This window comes from Neodiprion virginianus, chromosome 7 (assembly GCF_021901495.1).
Source record: "Neodiprion virginianus isolate iyNeoVirg1 chromosome 7, iyNeoVirg1.1, whole genome shotgun sequence".
In the NCBI taxonomy this organism is placed as follows: Eukaryota; Metazoa; Arthropoda; class Insecta; order Hymenoptera; family Diprionidae; genus Neodiprion; species Neodiprion virginianus.
Window position 1 is genome coordinate 1,398,499 of NC_060883.1, and position 13,490 is coordinate 1,411,988.

General features: G+C 38.7%; 4 protein-coding genes across 8 annotated transcripts in view; 3 read left to right on the forward strand and 1 right to left on the reverse strand.

Annotated features, from left to right (window-relative positions):
* The window catches only part of LOC124309010 (BAG domain-containing protein Samui-like), a 22,194-nt gene extending 20,198 nt beyond the window's left edge, over window positions 1-1,996 (reverse strand). Inside the window, exons 1-2 of the mRNA XM_046772227.1 lie at window positions 1,952-1,996; window positions 626-655 (exon numbers count right to left, since the gene is read on the reverse strand). Coding sequence (XP_046628183.1) covers window positions 626-655; window positions 1,952-1,996 — 75 coding nt within the window. The remainder of the gene's footprint in view (window positions 1-625; window positions 656-1,951) is intronic.
* LOC124308851 (histone H2B-like) lies at window positions 1,393-3,485 on the forward strand. The gene is made up of 3 exons (XM_046772001.1): window positions 1,393-1,620; window positions 2,107-2,526; window positions 3,268-3,485. The coding sequence occupies exons 2-3, from the start codon at window positions 2,129-2,131 to the stop codon at window positions 3,269-3,271; spliced, it is 402 nt and encodes a 133-aa protein (XP_046627957.1). The 5' UTR covers window positions 1,393-1,620; window positions 2,107-2,128; the 3' UTR covers window positions 3,272-3,485.
* Window positions 3,486-3,877: 392 nt separating this feature from the next.
* On the forward strand, window positions 3,878-8,374 carry LOC124308845 (dystrophin-like). 4 transcript variants are annotated; one of them, XM_046771990.1, is made up of 12 exons: window positions 3,878-3,918; window positions 4,369-4,426; window positions 4,633-4,769; window positions 5,052-5,259; window positions 5,338-5,581; window positions 5,769-5,880; window positions 5,954-6,120; window positions 6,197-6,312; window positions 6,387-6,615; window positions 6,728-7,079; window positions 7,575-7,895; window positions 7,995-8,374. In XM_046771990.1, exons 1-12 carry the CDS (start codon window positions 3,909-3,911, stop codon window positions 8,135-8,137), a joined length of 2,097 nt encoding a protein of 698 aa, XP_046627946.1. In that variant the 5' UTR covers window positions 3,878-3,908; the 3' UTR covers window positions 8,138-8,374. The 4 variants fall into 4 exon arrangements, with proteins under 4 accessions (XP_046627946.1, XP_046627947.1, XP_046627949.1 ...); XM_046771991.1 differs by having other exon boundaries at window positions 8,016-8,374; XM_046771993.1 differs by lacking the exon at window positions 3,878-3,918 and adding an exon at window positions 3,953-3,973.
* A 1,832-nt stretch (window positions 8,375-10,206) lies between these two features.
* On the forward strand, window positions 10,207-13,233 carry LOC124308850 (UPF0692 protein CG33108). 2 transcript variants are annotated; one of them, XM_046771999.1, is made up of 4 exons: window positions 10,207-10,320; window positions 11,022-11,327; window positions 11,493-11,825; window positions 11,903-13,233. In XM_046771999.1, exons 2-4 carry the CDS (start codon window positions 11,119-11,121, stop codon window positions 12,102-12,104), a joined length of 744 nt encoding a protein of 247 aa, XP_046627955.1. In that variant the 5' UTR covers window positions 10,207-10,320; window positions 11,022-11,118; the 3' UTR covers window positions 12,105-13,233. The 2 variants fall into 2 exon arrangements, with proteins under 2 accessions (XP_046627955.1, XP_046627956.1); XM_046772000.1 differs by having other exon boundaries at window positions 11,025-11,327.
* Window positions 13,234-13,490: the final 257 nt, after the last annotated feature.

Genomic DNA, 13,490 nt, shown 5'->3' on the forward strand with positions numbered 1-13,490 from the left:
CGAGTTTCTAGTTGTTATCAGCGCAGGTAGAGTGGGCGGTTAGAATGAAACTGAATCAACGAACACCGTCAACGCTGAGCATAGGTGGGAGTCGGTGGGTTGAATTACAAGGTGAAGAGCTGCGCTGCCGGGAACAGTCGAGAATATTCGTCGGCATTCTGGCGTGTTCCTCGCGGTGGCGATTATAGCTTGCAAAACTAGTTCCGCGCCGTTCCGCTAACCGCTTTTGGCAGCACCAGCGGCACGCGCGACTGTCGAATGTTTGTTGCGTCATGGGGAGCGCGAAGTATTTGAGAAGAGCGCGGCTGTCGATGAGCCGGAATTTTGCACGTGATCCTTCATACCGACGGTCAATCGTCCCTGGCGGCCAAATATCGAACTAATCGTTTCGATTTCGGTCAAAAAGTAGCGAAGATGAATCTACTCGTCGTACAACGTACTAACGCGGTTGCGTTGCGTATAATGTGTAAGTTTCAATGTTTTACAATATTGGAGGGTGAAAAAGTCTCCCAATGCTGTGATATGAAATTACTTTAACAAAAAATTTTACCATCCGTTTGCGTATGAAATCACATGCAAAGTAACCGACGTCACGAGATTTTAACAGATCGCATGCGAGACTTACCGGCGATCGTTCGATCTTCAGTATACACAGCTCGATGTTTTCAAAATGTAGAAATCAACAGAATCATCTCTCCTTCTCGACCGAAAAAACTTCATTGGGCTTATTTGGCGATGATTTCCAGTAGTTTTCAGCTCCGGATCAGCTCGCATACTTGCCTGTTGCAAATTAGAAATAACACGGTTATATATTATCGAACACTTTGTATAATTGTTGTTTATAAGAAATCTAAGAATCATCATTTTTTTTTGGCATATATTTTTGTAATAAAACTATAATAAATTTATCAATATATTCATGATGGACTGTAAATGTTTCTGTATTGTGTATTACTTTCTACTAAAAAAGAAACAACCAGAATTATGATTACGGCAGGCGAAAAAGAAGTGATGCGCTACTTCTATCCGTAGGTCTAATTTTGTAAATGACCGGTAATATTTTTTCTTGATCGTTAATTTACAAGAAATAAAAAAAAAAGAAGAAAGTAACCGGTATTTTTGCATCTAAATAGATGGTGTCACCCTATTGTTTGCTGTAAAGCGAGCGAAAAAAATTGTGACCGTAATTTCACGACACAAGATTAAGATGGCGAAAAAAAAAACGACGGGAGTAATTTTACTATATTTTTATATCTCACGAAAGAGCGTCGAATTCAACATATCACCGTTTGTGATACGCTAAAATTTAAAAATCTCAAAATCAGCGAGCCGCAAGTAAAATCCGGACAATATACCGCGAATATTAGCGCCCTATGTTTCGAACTTTCGGCTCATCTCAACTCGAGTCCTAGAGACCTGGAATAGAAACAAGTCCTGACAGTGATGGTGTACAGCGGTGAAGTGGAACAGAGGAATTTGGGTTCTTACTGTTTCAAAAATAAATACAAAAACTAAAAAAAAACAGGAATTTTATCGAAGTAAGGAAGCAGATTGCAGAAAACGTGATTGCGAGCCTTTTGGCGTGGCTACGGAGCGATAATTAGCGCTGATTTTAATTCTGTGAGTAAATTTCAGAATGAATATAAAGTATAAGCGAACGGTGTGCCGACGAACGGTTAGAAATTTTTTAATTCACTTCTCAAAGAGCATATGAACTTGAAATTCGTGTGCAAATTTCGCGATAAGGTGTATTTGGTTTCTGAAAAATTGTAGAGTCAATTTACGGTTTAAAATCAAATCAATTTCGCAATTAAACTGCGCACAGTCAAATTCGGCTGTACATAAACACCAGAGGTGTCGAGACACACCTCGGTCAGAATTTGTTGACATTTTCGAGTTGTAGCTGGTTTCAGTAAATAACAAATCTACGCTAAGGGTGGCGAATAATAACCTGTATTATTTGATTATCACCCAGGTTACGAAACGCCGGACACATTATTTGTTTATAATATTATAAAAATATTACATTATGAATTGGATTTTAAAGGAAATGTCACATATTTATTTTATTTATTCATTTATTGAATGAATGAAATGATTTTACAGCAAGGAAGGTTGATCTTTATTCATGAAAATGGTACCAGAGACTAAAGTCAAAAAATCAAGGAAGATCACTGCCCGGAATGATGCGGAGAATATTACGAGCGATAAGCAAAAGAATAAGAATAATAAGAAGAAAAAGCGCAGGAAGCCGGAAAGCTATGCAAGGTATATTTACAGGGTAATGAAAATAAATTACCCGTATATCGGTATAAGCGTTAAAGCAATGAGCATCATGGACAGCTTTATGAAAGATATGTTTGAACGGCTTGCCGAGGAATCGTCTCGGCTCGCTCACTACAACAAACGATCCACGATCACGGATCGGGAAATAAAAACCGCGGTCAAGTTTATCCTGCCGGGAGAACTTGCCATTCACGCTATCCACGAAGGAAACAAGGCTCTAACAAAGTACGAAAAGTCAAAGTGAGTTCTTGAATTAACTACCTTGGATTAATTATTGACATCAGCATTATTTACGCTGCCGTATTTATTTGTCGTTTCGTTTTTTCGAATTTACTCGTTGTGTCGCCTTGGTGGCAGTAGGCGAAGCAGGAAGTTCAATGAATGTATACTGAATAATATAATTAATAGTTAATTATAAAAGGTAACAAACGACTGGGAGACCGTTGCGCTCGGTTCGGCTGTCTGGCAGCTACTGGCCGCTCGTACCGAGGCGCGCTTATCTCCGATACACACACTCTTACATCGCTCGCAAACTTAATACATGTGGTGAAAAGAATTAATTTTGTTTTCGAAAGGTTTAATTCTTGATCTTGCCAGAGATCCTCGAATCGCGCGCCGAGTGCTCGTAAAAATTGAAACGCATTTATGTCGAATCTACTTTTTTTTTTTTTAAACTGGGAAGACAGATTACTTGAACACCAAGTGTGGATCGATTTGAAATTTTGACGGTACCTTTACAATTGGATTAGATAGAAATTTTTTTTGTTCCATGTAATGTTCCGCCTGCAGTTTCTTATACTCCTGATATAAGATTCTGGATACTTTTCTTGACTTCATAGATTTACGAGAGAGAAATTACACGAGTTCGCAAAGTAATGATTGGTCTAAAATAAAATTTAGTTCCCTGAACATATGATCGATTATATCTTACGAGCTTTCGATGCTAAATATTTTAATCATCGTTGTTTTTGTTTTTTTCAGATAGCCAGAGGTTCTTAGATTTTAGAAGAAGAAAATAAATATTTATTTTCTTTGTTTTGTAATATTTAAAATTTTAATTACGGTCATTTTAATTACGGCGTTTAGAAACGTCACGTGATATAAATGCAGGTCATTTAGCAAATTTCTTATCTATTAACTGATGGATAGTTGAAATATGAAGAAAAACAATAATAATGTAAATAAATAATTAATAATGTATATTATATGTATACATCGGAATGCATAAATAATGAGATGGGATTTTTATGATGATTAATATATTGCTATTAATTGACATATGAAATGATAATTATAACATATAGGTGTAAGATCTTGTATAATAACAAATTGTAACAATACATATTTCATTCTTATCCATATTATATGTTTTACCCATTTAATTGATCCGATCGTTATTAATGTAATCGTTTTTCGACAATTCGTCTATCGCAGTTCACATTTTTCCCAGATAATACGTGATAATATTTTTTATTCGTTATCCCTCGAATCAAGTATCGATTTTAAATATTGGCGCCATTTAACTGTAACCGCGAAGAATGATACGCGCATGCGTAGAAATTATACGGTGAAATTTAAAATTTTACCACGAAAACGGAAAAACTACAAGAACGGTTAACAATATGACAGAAGGTGACTCCGCTTCGTTGTTATTTATCTCATACTTTGTTATTGTACCCGATATTCCGTAATTGTGAATTAAAACGTCTTACTTCTTTGTTAATTTACCAAAATATAGAGAAAAAAAATTAACTATCTTTGAAATCTACTGAAATAGATAACTCTTCTACAAAGCCCGTTAGAGGTTATGTCAACCTAACCTAACAAACGCGATATTCCCTAGCGTCCCTAGTATTTATTTTCACCCTTGCTACAAAACACGAATCGATTGAGTTAGCATGAAATTCAATAAAAATAGAATAATTAAAGAGTAATGATAACAACCATTAGGGTGGTCCTTGTTTGGGGAGCGGAAAAATTTTGGTTCGATTTGGAACAGATCTGGGGGGAGCGTTCCAATGAAAACTTTTCCGACCGCCTTATTAATCATTTTATAATCATGGACAATTTTTTAATTTGCAGAATATCTGAACGGGTGGAAACAAGCAGAAACCGAAGGCGGTGTTCCTTATTACATCAAGTAAGTGCTAATATCGCTGTTATATATCATCTCCGATTATCGGATTCGATTAAATTTTCAATAACGTATATCCAGAGCTACGCTTTGTTACAAAGGAAAATAGAGTTTGCGATCTTATTTCTTTTCGACATAGAGAAAGCGGAAAACATAGACGGTCATTTTGGCTTCACGATTAATCGATATTTCTTTGTTTTATCGCTACGCAGCCACGCGACCAAGCAGACGGAATGGGATCACCCAAGAATGCGAGAGATAATGCGATCGGTCGAAGAATGCAATGTGATAAGATACGCGTCTTACAGAACAGCTGCAAAGATGAGAATCCTCCACAGAGATCTGAACAGTAAGAATGTCAAAAATTAATCAATTTTCCATTAAATCCATTATTTTTTCACAATTAATAGATTATAATCGATTATTCTTCCCTCACAATCGGTTTTTGTTTTTTACTCCCACGAACGAAACCATACAATATCGATAACCAGTTTCTGGTTATCTGAATTCTGTGCTAGATCTCAAAACAAAGGATAGCAATTCAGAGTCCCTGTTTGAGACATAAGTTACGCGTTGATTATGAGTAAATTTATGATACTTATATCGTTTCATTCTACTAATTCTCTTCCAGTGCAACAAGTTCGTCTAGAATTGATAGCCGGGGTTTTTGAGCGCCATCGTCTGTCCGTGACGGAGAATTCCGTCACTTTAGATCCTACCGAGCTGGAAGACGTGCTTTCCGATATATATTTTGCAGCCCAGAAGGAGGCGAACACGAATTTTAACACGGATCTTGCGACCAAGCTCGGCGTAAATTACATACTCAACATATTCGACAAGTATGTAACTATACACGTTTCATGTTCTCCCGCCAATCGTCATTTTATTTTTTCATGCTTCGTCATTCTCATTCGCAGAAAACGCGAGGGCAGCGTTTCAGTATTTTCCGCAAAAGTTGCTCTCACATTGGCAAGCTGCAGCAGACTTCAGGACAAATACGGCTACCTCTACCAACAGCTGGCCGATCACAACGCCTGCTTGTCAAGAGCTGCCCTGTCCTCGCTTCTTAGCAATATCTGCAAAGTTACCGACATGCTCGGCGAAAGCGTCGCCTATGGATCGCACATGGTCCAGTTAGGCGTTGATAATTGCTTCGTCGAGGTACAACGACCATGATGATGAATCGTCTATAGTATGCTCAAAATAAATAGAGAAGAGAAAAAAGACATGTGGAGAATGGATAGTGTTAGCGACTCTGATTTACAATAGAATCTACTAAACTAAACAAAATTGTTTTGACAACGTTTCTCCGTTCCCTAAATTCCACTCTATGGTATTCTGTTAACAGTCGCAGGGAAGTCTCGGAGTCAGCGAGGCCGAATTTGCTGCCTGGCTAATGCAGGAGCCGCCGTTACTAATGTGGATCACAACGCTGAATCGAATGCAGGCAGCGGAAAACAGTAAGCGACGAAACAGCGAATGCTTACTTGCCCGATATACCAGACTTATCCCCGAAAATCTCATCTTTCACAGTAATCCACAATGTGAAATGTTCGTCCTGCAAAACTACGCCAATTCAGGGACCGAGATACTCGTGTTTGAGATGCGCCGGTTATCACCAGTGTCAGGGTTGTTTTCTACTCGGAAAAGCAACGAGCAAACACAAGCTGAAACATCCGGTCAGGGAGTACTGTGTAAAGGTATTTTTCAAATTGCAGAAACCATCGTGTTTTGCGGAAAAATTACACGCGCGTCAATCGCAAATCTTGTTTTCAGACGTCAAACAGGGAAGTGACGAAGCTAATAATCGAACTGATTAGAAACAAGCTGAGACTGTGTCCGTCAAGGACGGTAATAGCAGATCCCGATGAGCCACCGCCCGAGATGCAGCAGTGAGTTTAAAGAGCGTTTGTGCATCTGATTTTTACAAGTTTAAATCAATTGAAGACAATTTTCTCCCCCACAGTTTAACGAACGACGAAAAGGACGGGGACAACGTTTCGCTGAGGAGCACGGTCAGGAGGAAAGTACTGAACAATCCACAGCGCGAGTTGCAGAGCATAATAAGCCACCTCGAAGACGAAAACAGGCAGCTGCAAGCCGAGCTTTTGGAAATTTGCGGAACCAGAGCTGAGAGACTTCAGCGCCACAGAGCAACGATAGAGTCGCAACTTCAGCGTCTCAAGATTCTGAAGGTGTTTTTTCCATGTCTATTTTGTCAGAAGGATAAAATTAGCAACGATGAAATTAGTTTTGGGACGAGATCAAATTAAGATGCGCTCAATCACTTTTTTTCCCACAATTTAGAAATATCTCTTCAATCAGCCAGTACAACCGCGTATCATGACGCACATGGAAAGCACTCCCATGCTGCACCCCATAGCGTCGAGAGTAACTCCGTTACCCCTGGAGTTTGAACTCAGTCCGATTGTTCAGCAAGGAACAGTCGAGAGAAAATTCAAGCGCGACTCAACTTTCGCGCGACAAGGAAGAGAGGCGCTAGCTGTGGAAAACTTCGATTCGAGCCCTGTTACTTCTATGAATTCAAGAAGAGACAAGCTGGGGACACAATCGTGTACAGATTCAAACTATCCGAGTTCTGGATTTGGCGGCAATCTCTCGGAATTCACACCTGTCAATTTGAGCACCTGGATTGGGGGTGAGGAAATGTTCAGTTCATCTTGTTTGTCATGAATCTCGATTACTTCGTCTGTGGTTCAAGACTTTTGTCTTTCTCGTAATTTGAACATTTGTTATTTATTGTTATTCACAGATGAATGAACGAAACTAACTGTTCTACGAGGTTGAAGTTAGTGATGTTACTTTAATGATGCATGTTTAGAAAAAATCGCAACTTGGTCCGTTAGGATTTTCTGAGATTCAGTTAGTAAATACAATGATAAAGAAAATATGTTCATATTTTGAAAAGTCGAACTCTGGAAGTCGTTCTAAAATTTCACGGTAACAATTTTTTACATGATGTCTCATTTTCGTTACAGTTTTGGGCAGGATTAAAGCGCGTTTCAAGTGTTTATTTAGTTATAAATATAACGTACCCGTGCAACTTCTTAACTGTGTAATACCGTAGTTTTAAATATTGGGCCTGTCTCGTCAAATAGATAAATAAATAAATAGATAAATAAATAAACTGCAGGTGGGAAGGGAGCGAATGGAACAGGCCTGGCACCAAGTGGAAGTGGATTTTCACAGTGGCTGCGATCGGGTAATTCAGTCGAGATGGAGCGAGGAGGAGACAAGCAGGTAAAACCAGTGGCGACGAGCAGTTCGCACGGAGATTCACCGCCAGCTGTTTCACATTCGCCAATCGGATTGCCAAGAGAGAATAACACACCGTCGTCTCTCCAGCGTCCTGACAAACATTCGCAGCACAGCAGTTTGCAGAATATCCAAGGCGACCTAAACGACATATTGGACAGACTGCAGAACATGGTCGCGAATGATTCTCTGCTCGAAGGTAAGAAAACTCCAGAGTATGATGATTGCGAGTTGTTTGTTTACTTATCCTTATTCAATGACTACTGAACAACGTCAATCCCTTCTCTGTGTGTGACAGGGTCTCGTGCCCGTGTTGCAGGATCGTTCAGCGCCAATGACAATTGCGAGCTCAAACGAGCAGCTACGGAAATGGAGGATCTTTTAACCGGGCTAATCGAAGGCATGGAATCCAGGAAAGGAAAACTTGCCACGATCGTATAAAATCAAATTTATAACAATATAGGTATGACACGCTCTTTCCGAAGCTTGGCGAAGCACAAAGAGGCTTTTTTCTCAAACCACAAATGAAAGTTTTGCAATATTTCCTTACTTTAACAGAATATACATATGTGTATTTATGTAATTTGTATACTAAAGTACTTCGCCTACACTTTACGTGGAAATATTTTTTCATTCATTTGATCCAATTTCTCTTTTACGTTTTTCGAGAAAAAAGAACTAATACTAACACTGCCTCTGCAATTTAGTATTACAGTACGATGTATGAGAAGAATACATTAACTATTTTTAATTTTCATAATTATAGAAAATATCGCAATTATCAGATGCAATCGTAAAAATGCGAGTATTCTAAATACCTTGAAAATGTAATGTTAATTCATATGCACACATTATAATTTTACTCATTACGTATATATCAAATCTCGCACATGAAATTATTTTACCTATTATATCTAGATATGTATGTACCATTTACGTAAACGCAATGCCTTTTGATATTAAATTTTATACTATTTCCATACTTGTGCACAAGTTTTCTGCTTTATTATCCCTTTTCCCATTTCCGTTTTCCTTTAAAAGCTAATTTTAAAATTTCAATCGATGTTTAACTTTAATTTTTCTAATGTTGAACCGCTTATTTTTAGGCAACTGATTCACGTACGTGAAAGGGTTGCCTACACACTGGCGGATTCACAAGTCAACCTCTTACCGTTGACTGAAGATAATTGTTTAATTGAACAACTTCGTGGATAATTGTCATCCGATAAAATATTAGATGGAAAATCTTACAACAATCATTGTACTAACTAACCTTAAATCTTGTAAAATGAAATCTCTGGAAATCCATCCGATTCAACTGCAAAACGATTGACCGAGAGCCGAACGAATGGAATAATCGGTGGCCATTTTCAAAACTGACAAACCGCTCACTTCACGCCGATCGTGATTTGTTCCACAACACCAATTTGAAATATATTTTGTATGGAAATAAAGGACGGCAATGAATGAGAAAATAACTAAATATACCCGTTGCAGCTACAATTATTTCCTTGATATTCGACGTAACTGTAAGATGACATCTAATCACGCGATCGCACTTCGAGCAGATACCGATATCACAACTGCATTTGCACATTAATTGGTAGTATTAATAATGATGAAAGATAATTTGATAATACCTATACAGGGAAATTGTAGTTGGTTACGCTGAAACAGGTTGGGACCGTGTAATCAAACTTTAAATAGCACTCGTAGTTTCGATCGCGTGAGAAAAACAAGCCGTATCAACAAGTTACACGCGCACCAAGGAGCTTAGAATTGAGTTACTTCAATAACCGTTGAAACAGCGTTAATATTAAGCGCACGGCACACGGCACGTTCAACACACCGGATATCTAGTTTTCAATCAATAATCACGTTCACTGCACTTGTGAAGTCAAGTGATAATGAGAACATTCGAAAGATTAACGCACCACACGTTTCGCTGGACCTTCGAGCGCGACACTCCGAAGTTGGTCACTGATCTACGCTTGAAAATTATCAGTCAATTGTTTTGGCCCGCAAATTGTTTAAATACCTTTGGCGTCTGTTATTCACACGTTCGAATAAAATATCCTACTGGGTAATTTTTAAATCGATACGTATCGTCAGACTCAATTTTATGAAAATATCATATTATAATCAAGTGAGTCTTACCTCGACTCTCGAGCGCTATTCTCTAACTGGTCACTATTGGCCGCTTGAAAATTATCAGTCAACACGTTGACTGTCCGCAAATCGTTTGAATCCCTTTGGCGTCAGTTATTCACGCGTTCGAATAGAATGTCCTGTTAGGAGATTTTTAAATCGATACATAAAATCAGATTTAATTTTAACGTTAGTAATAAAGCTAATATCATATTATAATCAAGTGAGATTTACCGCTCGCTGCGTTGTTTCAGAGATTTGTCAGAGTCGTTCATATCCATGCAGATATCTCCAGGTGTGCCAACCGTACGAATCAACGGATTTCAACCAGTTTGGCCAACCGAGTTGTTTTTTCCGCCAGGGATTAGGGAAGATGTTGGGCGGCTGAAGGACGTGGGCCTCGCGTCAGTTGGGTTTCACTCGCTAGAACAGGATCGCTCTGATTTTTCCATGGAAAAGCAAAGAGTCAGGACACAGTTAAGTCTAACCCAAAAAAAAAGAAAAACAAAAAATTCCGGGCTCGTCGAAACGAAGAGAGATCACGCGACCCGCGACGGGCTAACATGCATTCGATAATTATATAATAATCCCGAATGACATGACAGCACCAAATACACACTCGCGCACACACACACACACACACACACATGCAAAAACGCATTCACACGAATTCATCTACGTGTTCCGCCAGACTGCAAACGTCAAAGATGGTGAAAAATCTCTAAACAGGGAATAGAGTACTTCTGTACAAAGCAATAAAATAAACATTTCTTCAATGGATTTTCACGCGATTTTTGCTCTTTCAGAATAACTTCTCCCATTTCCAGCTATAGTTATTTATCACCGCTTTTCTGATAATAATATTATAATTATTTATCAGGCATGTGGTTTTCTTTTATTCAATTAACCGATCGCTTCTTCCGTGTCACGTATTCCACGTTTTTGAGTAGTTTTAACCCAGGTTGTTGTTCTATTTTGACAACCTGGATTATGAGTCACCAATGTTTCTCGTTGTCGATTTGCCTCTTCGACTGCTTGTCGGTTTATATTGCGAGAAATTCGTGACTAAAGATCGTCCCATCTCCCTTCGGCAGTCGAAGGTGAAATTGGCTGTCATGCGAAGTTTTACTTCACCCCCGTTGCATCACTCTCCAAATCCCTTATTTCTGTATTTCAGTAGCCTGTGGTCAATCAACAGCAATTGACGCCTGACCGACTTCTCCAGGACGGAGGAAATCGACTGCGACATAGCAAAGAAACCGTCGTTAGCGATCATGCCTGCGCCGCCTCCCAGCCTCCCGGAGACCCCATCCAGGGACAATACCGCCGACAATCGCCAGTCCGAGTCTCTTCCACCTTGGGCCAAGATTACACTGACTTCAGCAGAGGCTGAGATTGAGAAACTCATATCCAGAAACGAGCTCAAGGATGCTGAAGTCACGTACTTTTGCCAGGTTGAACCCATCCTACAGGACGGACCTCAGTAAGTGACCGATCGACTTGATAATCTCTGTTCACCATTTACTCCATAATTCTTCACTTTGTTTTTCTCATCAGTTTGTAATCAGCCCAGAGATGGTGCTCTATTCCTTAACAATTGAGACGAGAATTCTTGAAACAATTATGCTGTTTATATTTTTAAAAACAGATGCGGCCTCGTTGCACTCGCAATGGCGTCACAGGAGTACACGAAGCCAGTCTCGGTTACACAGCTGCTGGCGGAGGCAAGAGTGAGGGGTTTTACACAGCACGGAGAAGTTTACAGCGTTGACTACATGGGAACACTGGCAGCTGAATACCTGCCCGAACATAGGCCTGATATTCTGATAGATTTGCAGACTTGTCCAGATTCGCTGACGCATGCACTCGCCCACGGAGCTATGGTCCTCATTCCGTACGATTCGGACTTCAACCATGCTCCGTGTTTGAAGAGGGGACACAAGGCGCACTGGGCGTTGCTGGTGGGCCTTATTTCGTCGAGGTGAATCAGAGAAGACGATGCATCGATAACGGCTAGACAACGCCTGGTCACGCGGAGTAACTTGTCCCTTGTTTCAGGCAAGGCTATCACGTTCTCGCCCGCCACGGCAAGTCTCGTCATCTGGCTTGCTGGCCTCTGCGGGATCTGATCGAAAGCAACGGGAACTTGGAAGAGGAAGGCGCCGCCAGGCACGCCGGAGGCTACGTCGTGCCCAAAGGCGGAGTCGGTGGACAGAGAGGTCTGCGTGGCAGAGCGCTGGCGCTTCATCCGTACATCTAAATGAACTTGGTGGAGGATAAACGGCTGGGAATCATACATCTGCGTTGAATATAAATCCCAAAGAATAATATAATTTTTACAGCAATTTTAAAATCGTTTCAGCCAGAGACAAAGGAGAGTAAGTCGAAGAGTATCAATGATAATGGCGAGTAAGGTGAAGGAAATGAAAATGGCAATCGGACTTTCAAGCCAGAACTACGAACAAACTCGCGAAAAGAGTGATTTAGAAACACAAAAAACGTTGAAGAAAAGCTGTTTAAGATCTTCGTGGTCTAAATTGAAATCTTCAGATTCAAAACAATCATTTTCTCACTTTTTCCGATACATTTTCTTTGGATTAAGCAATTTCTCTACTACATGTCGATCGATGACATATACTTGCGATATAAAAGGAATCTGAATTGTCTAAATCAAATATGTAATGTCATATAAAGTAATGAAGAATTGAGAAAATAACAAGGTAAAACAATTATTATAATTAGGTAGGCACATTATCAAAATGATTATGCATCATTTTATGAAAATAATACGATCAAAAACCTGAATCGTGAGAATTTTCGGTTCAGCTTTTTATATATACCATAATAAAATTACCAATAACAGTTGTCATATTATTTATGTAACAAATATTTAAATTATCGGATATAAATTCGGTTATTTATCATCGGTTAAGTTTGTATCCATCCAAAGAGATAAAAGAACATTTAAGGCTAAAAATAGAACAAAGCTCGTTAATTATGAACACTAGTTTAGCAAGAATCGTGAATAGCGAACAAATACCTAGTTAATTATGTAAATTCGTCTAAATGTTAAATTGTTTTTTGTTCGTATGATGTCACTTTGAAAACGTTCTCTTTTTTCTTACGTTATTTCTGTTCGTTCTTACAAAATTTTTGGTACCATTTATAAATTTGTGCTTTATTGCATCCGATTAATCATAAAAATATACTGTAACATATAGATGTATGAAAATAAAATCGCGAATGCAACGCACTGCGCATAAAACCGCGAGTAAGTTCAAGTAGAATGCAGAAGCGCATTTCTCATACGAAATTGGAATTTATCAATTGTCATTAACGGCAGTAAAAATAAAAATAAAAATTATAATCATAATTACCGATTATGAACAATATAACTGTAATCTCTAGTCAAGAGTTGACATGAAAAAAACAAAATGATAAAAAACGAATGTAGAAAATGCGAATTTTCGATAAATTATTGATATTTTAATCAGGTAAATAATGTACCCTGTTATTTGTATACATATAAATATATATCAAATATATATCAAATATGTATATATATTATAGTATATAAATATATGCATATATAAATATTTGGACTTAATCATTCTCTCTTCGTTGAAAATATATTCGATATCATCTA

Bases quoted from the DNA above. Each gene is read 5' to 3' on its own strand.
- LOC124308845 (XM_046771990.1), top strand. The intron at 6,121-6,196 runs GTATTTTTCAAA...TCTTGTTTTCAG, and splicing joins TCAGGGAGTACTGTGTAAAG to ACGTCAAACAGGGAAGTGAC. The intron at 6,313-6,386 runs GTGAGTTTAAAG...TCTCCCCCACAG, and splicing joins CCACCGCCCGAGATGCAGCA to TTTAACGAACGACGAAAAGG.
- LOC124308850 (XM_046771999.1), top strand. From the start codon at position 11,119: ATGCCTGCGCCGCCTCCCAGCCTCCCGGAGACCCCATCCAGGGACAAT. The intron at 11,328-11,492 runs GTAAGTGACCGA...TTTTAAAAACAG, and splicing joins ATCCTACAGGACGGACCTCA to ATGCGGCCTCGTTGCACTCG. The intron at 11,826-11,902 runs GTGAATCAGAGA...CCCTTGTTTCAG, and splicing joins GTGGGCCTTATTTCGTCGAG to GCAAGGCTATCACGTTCTCG.
- LOC124308851 (XM_046772001.1), top strand. From the start codon at position 2,129: ATGAAAATGGTACCAGAGACTAAAGTCAAAAAATCAAGGAAGATCACT.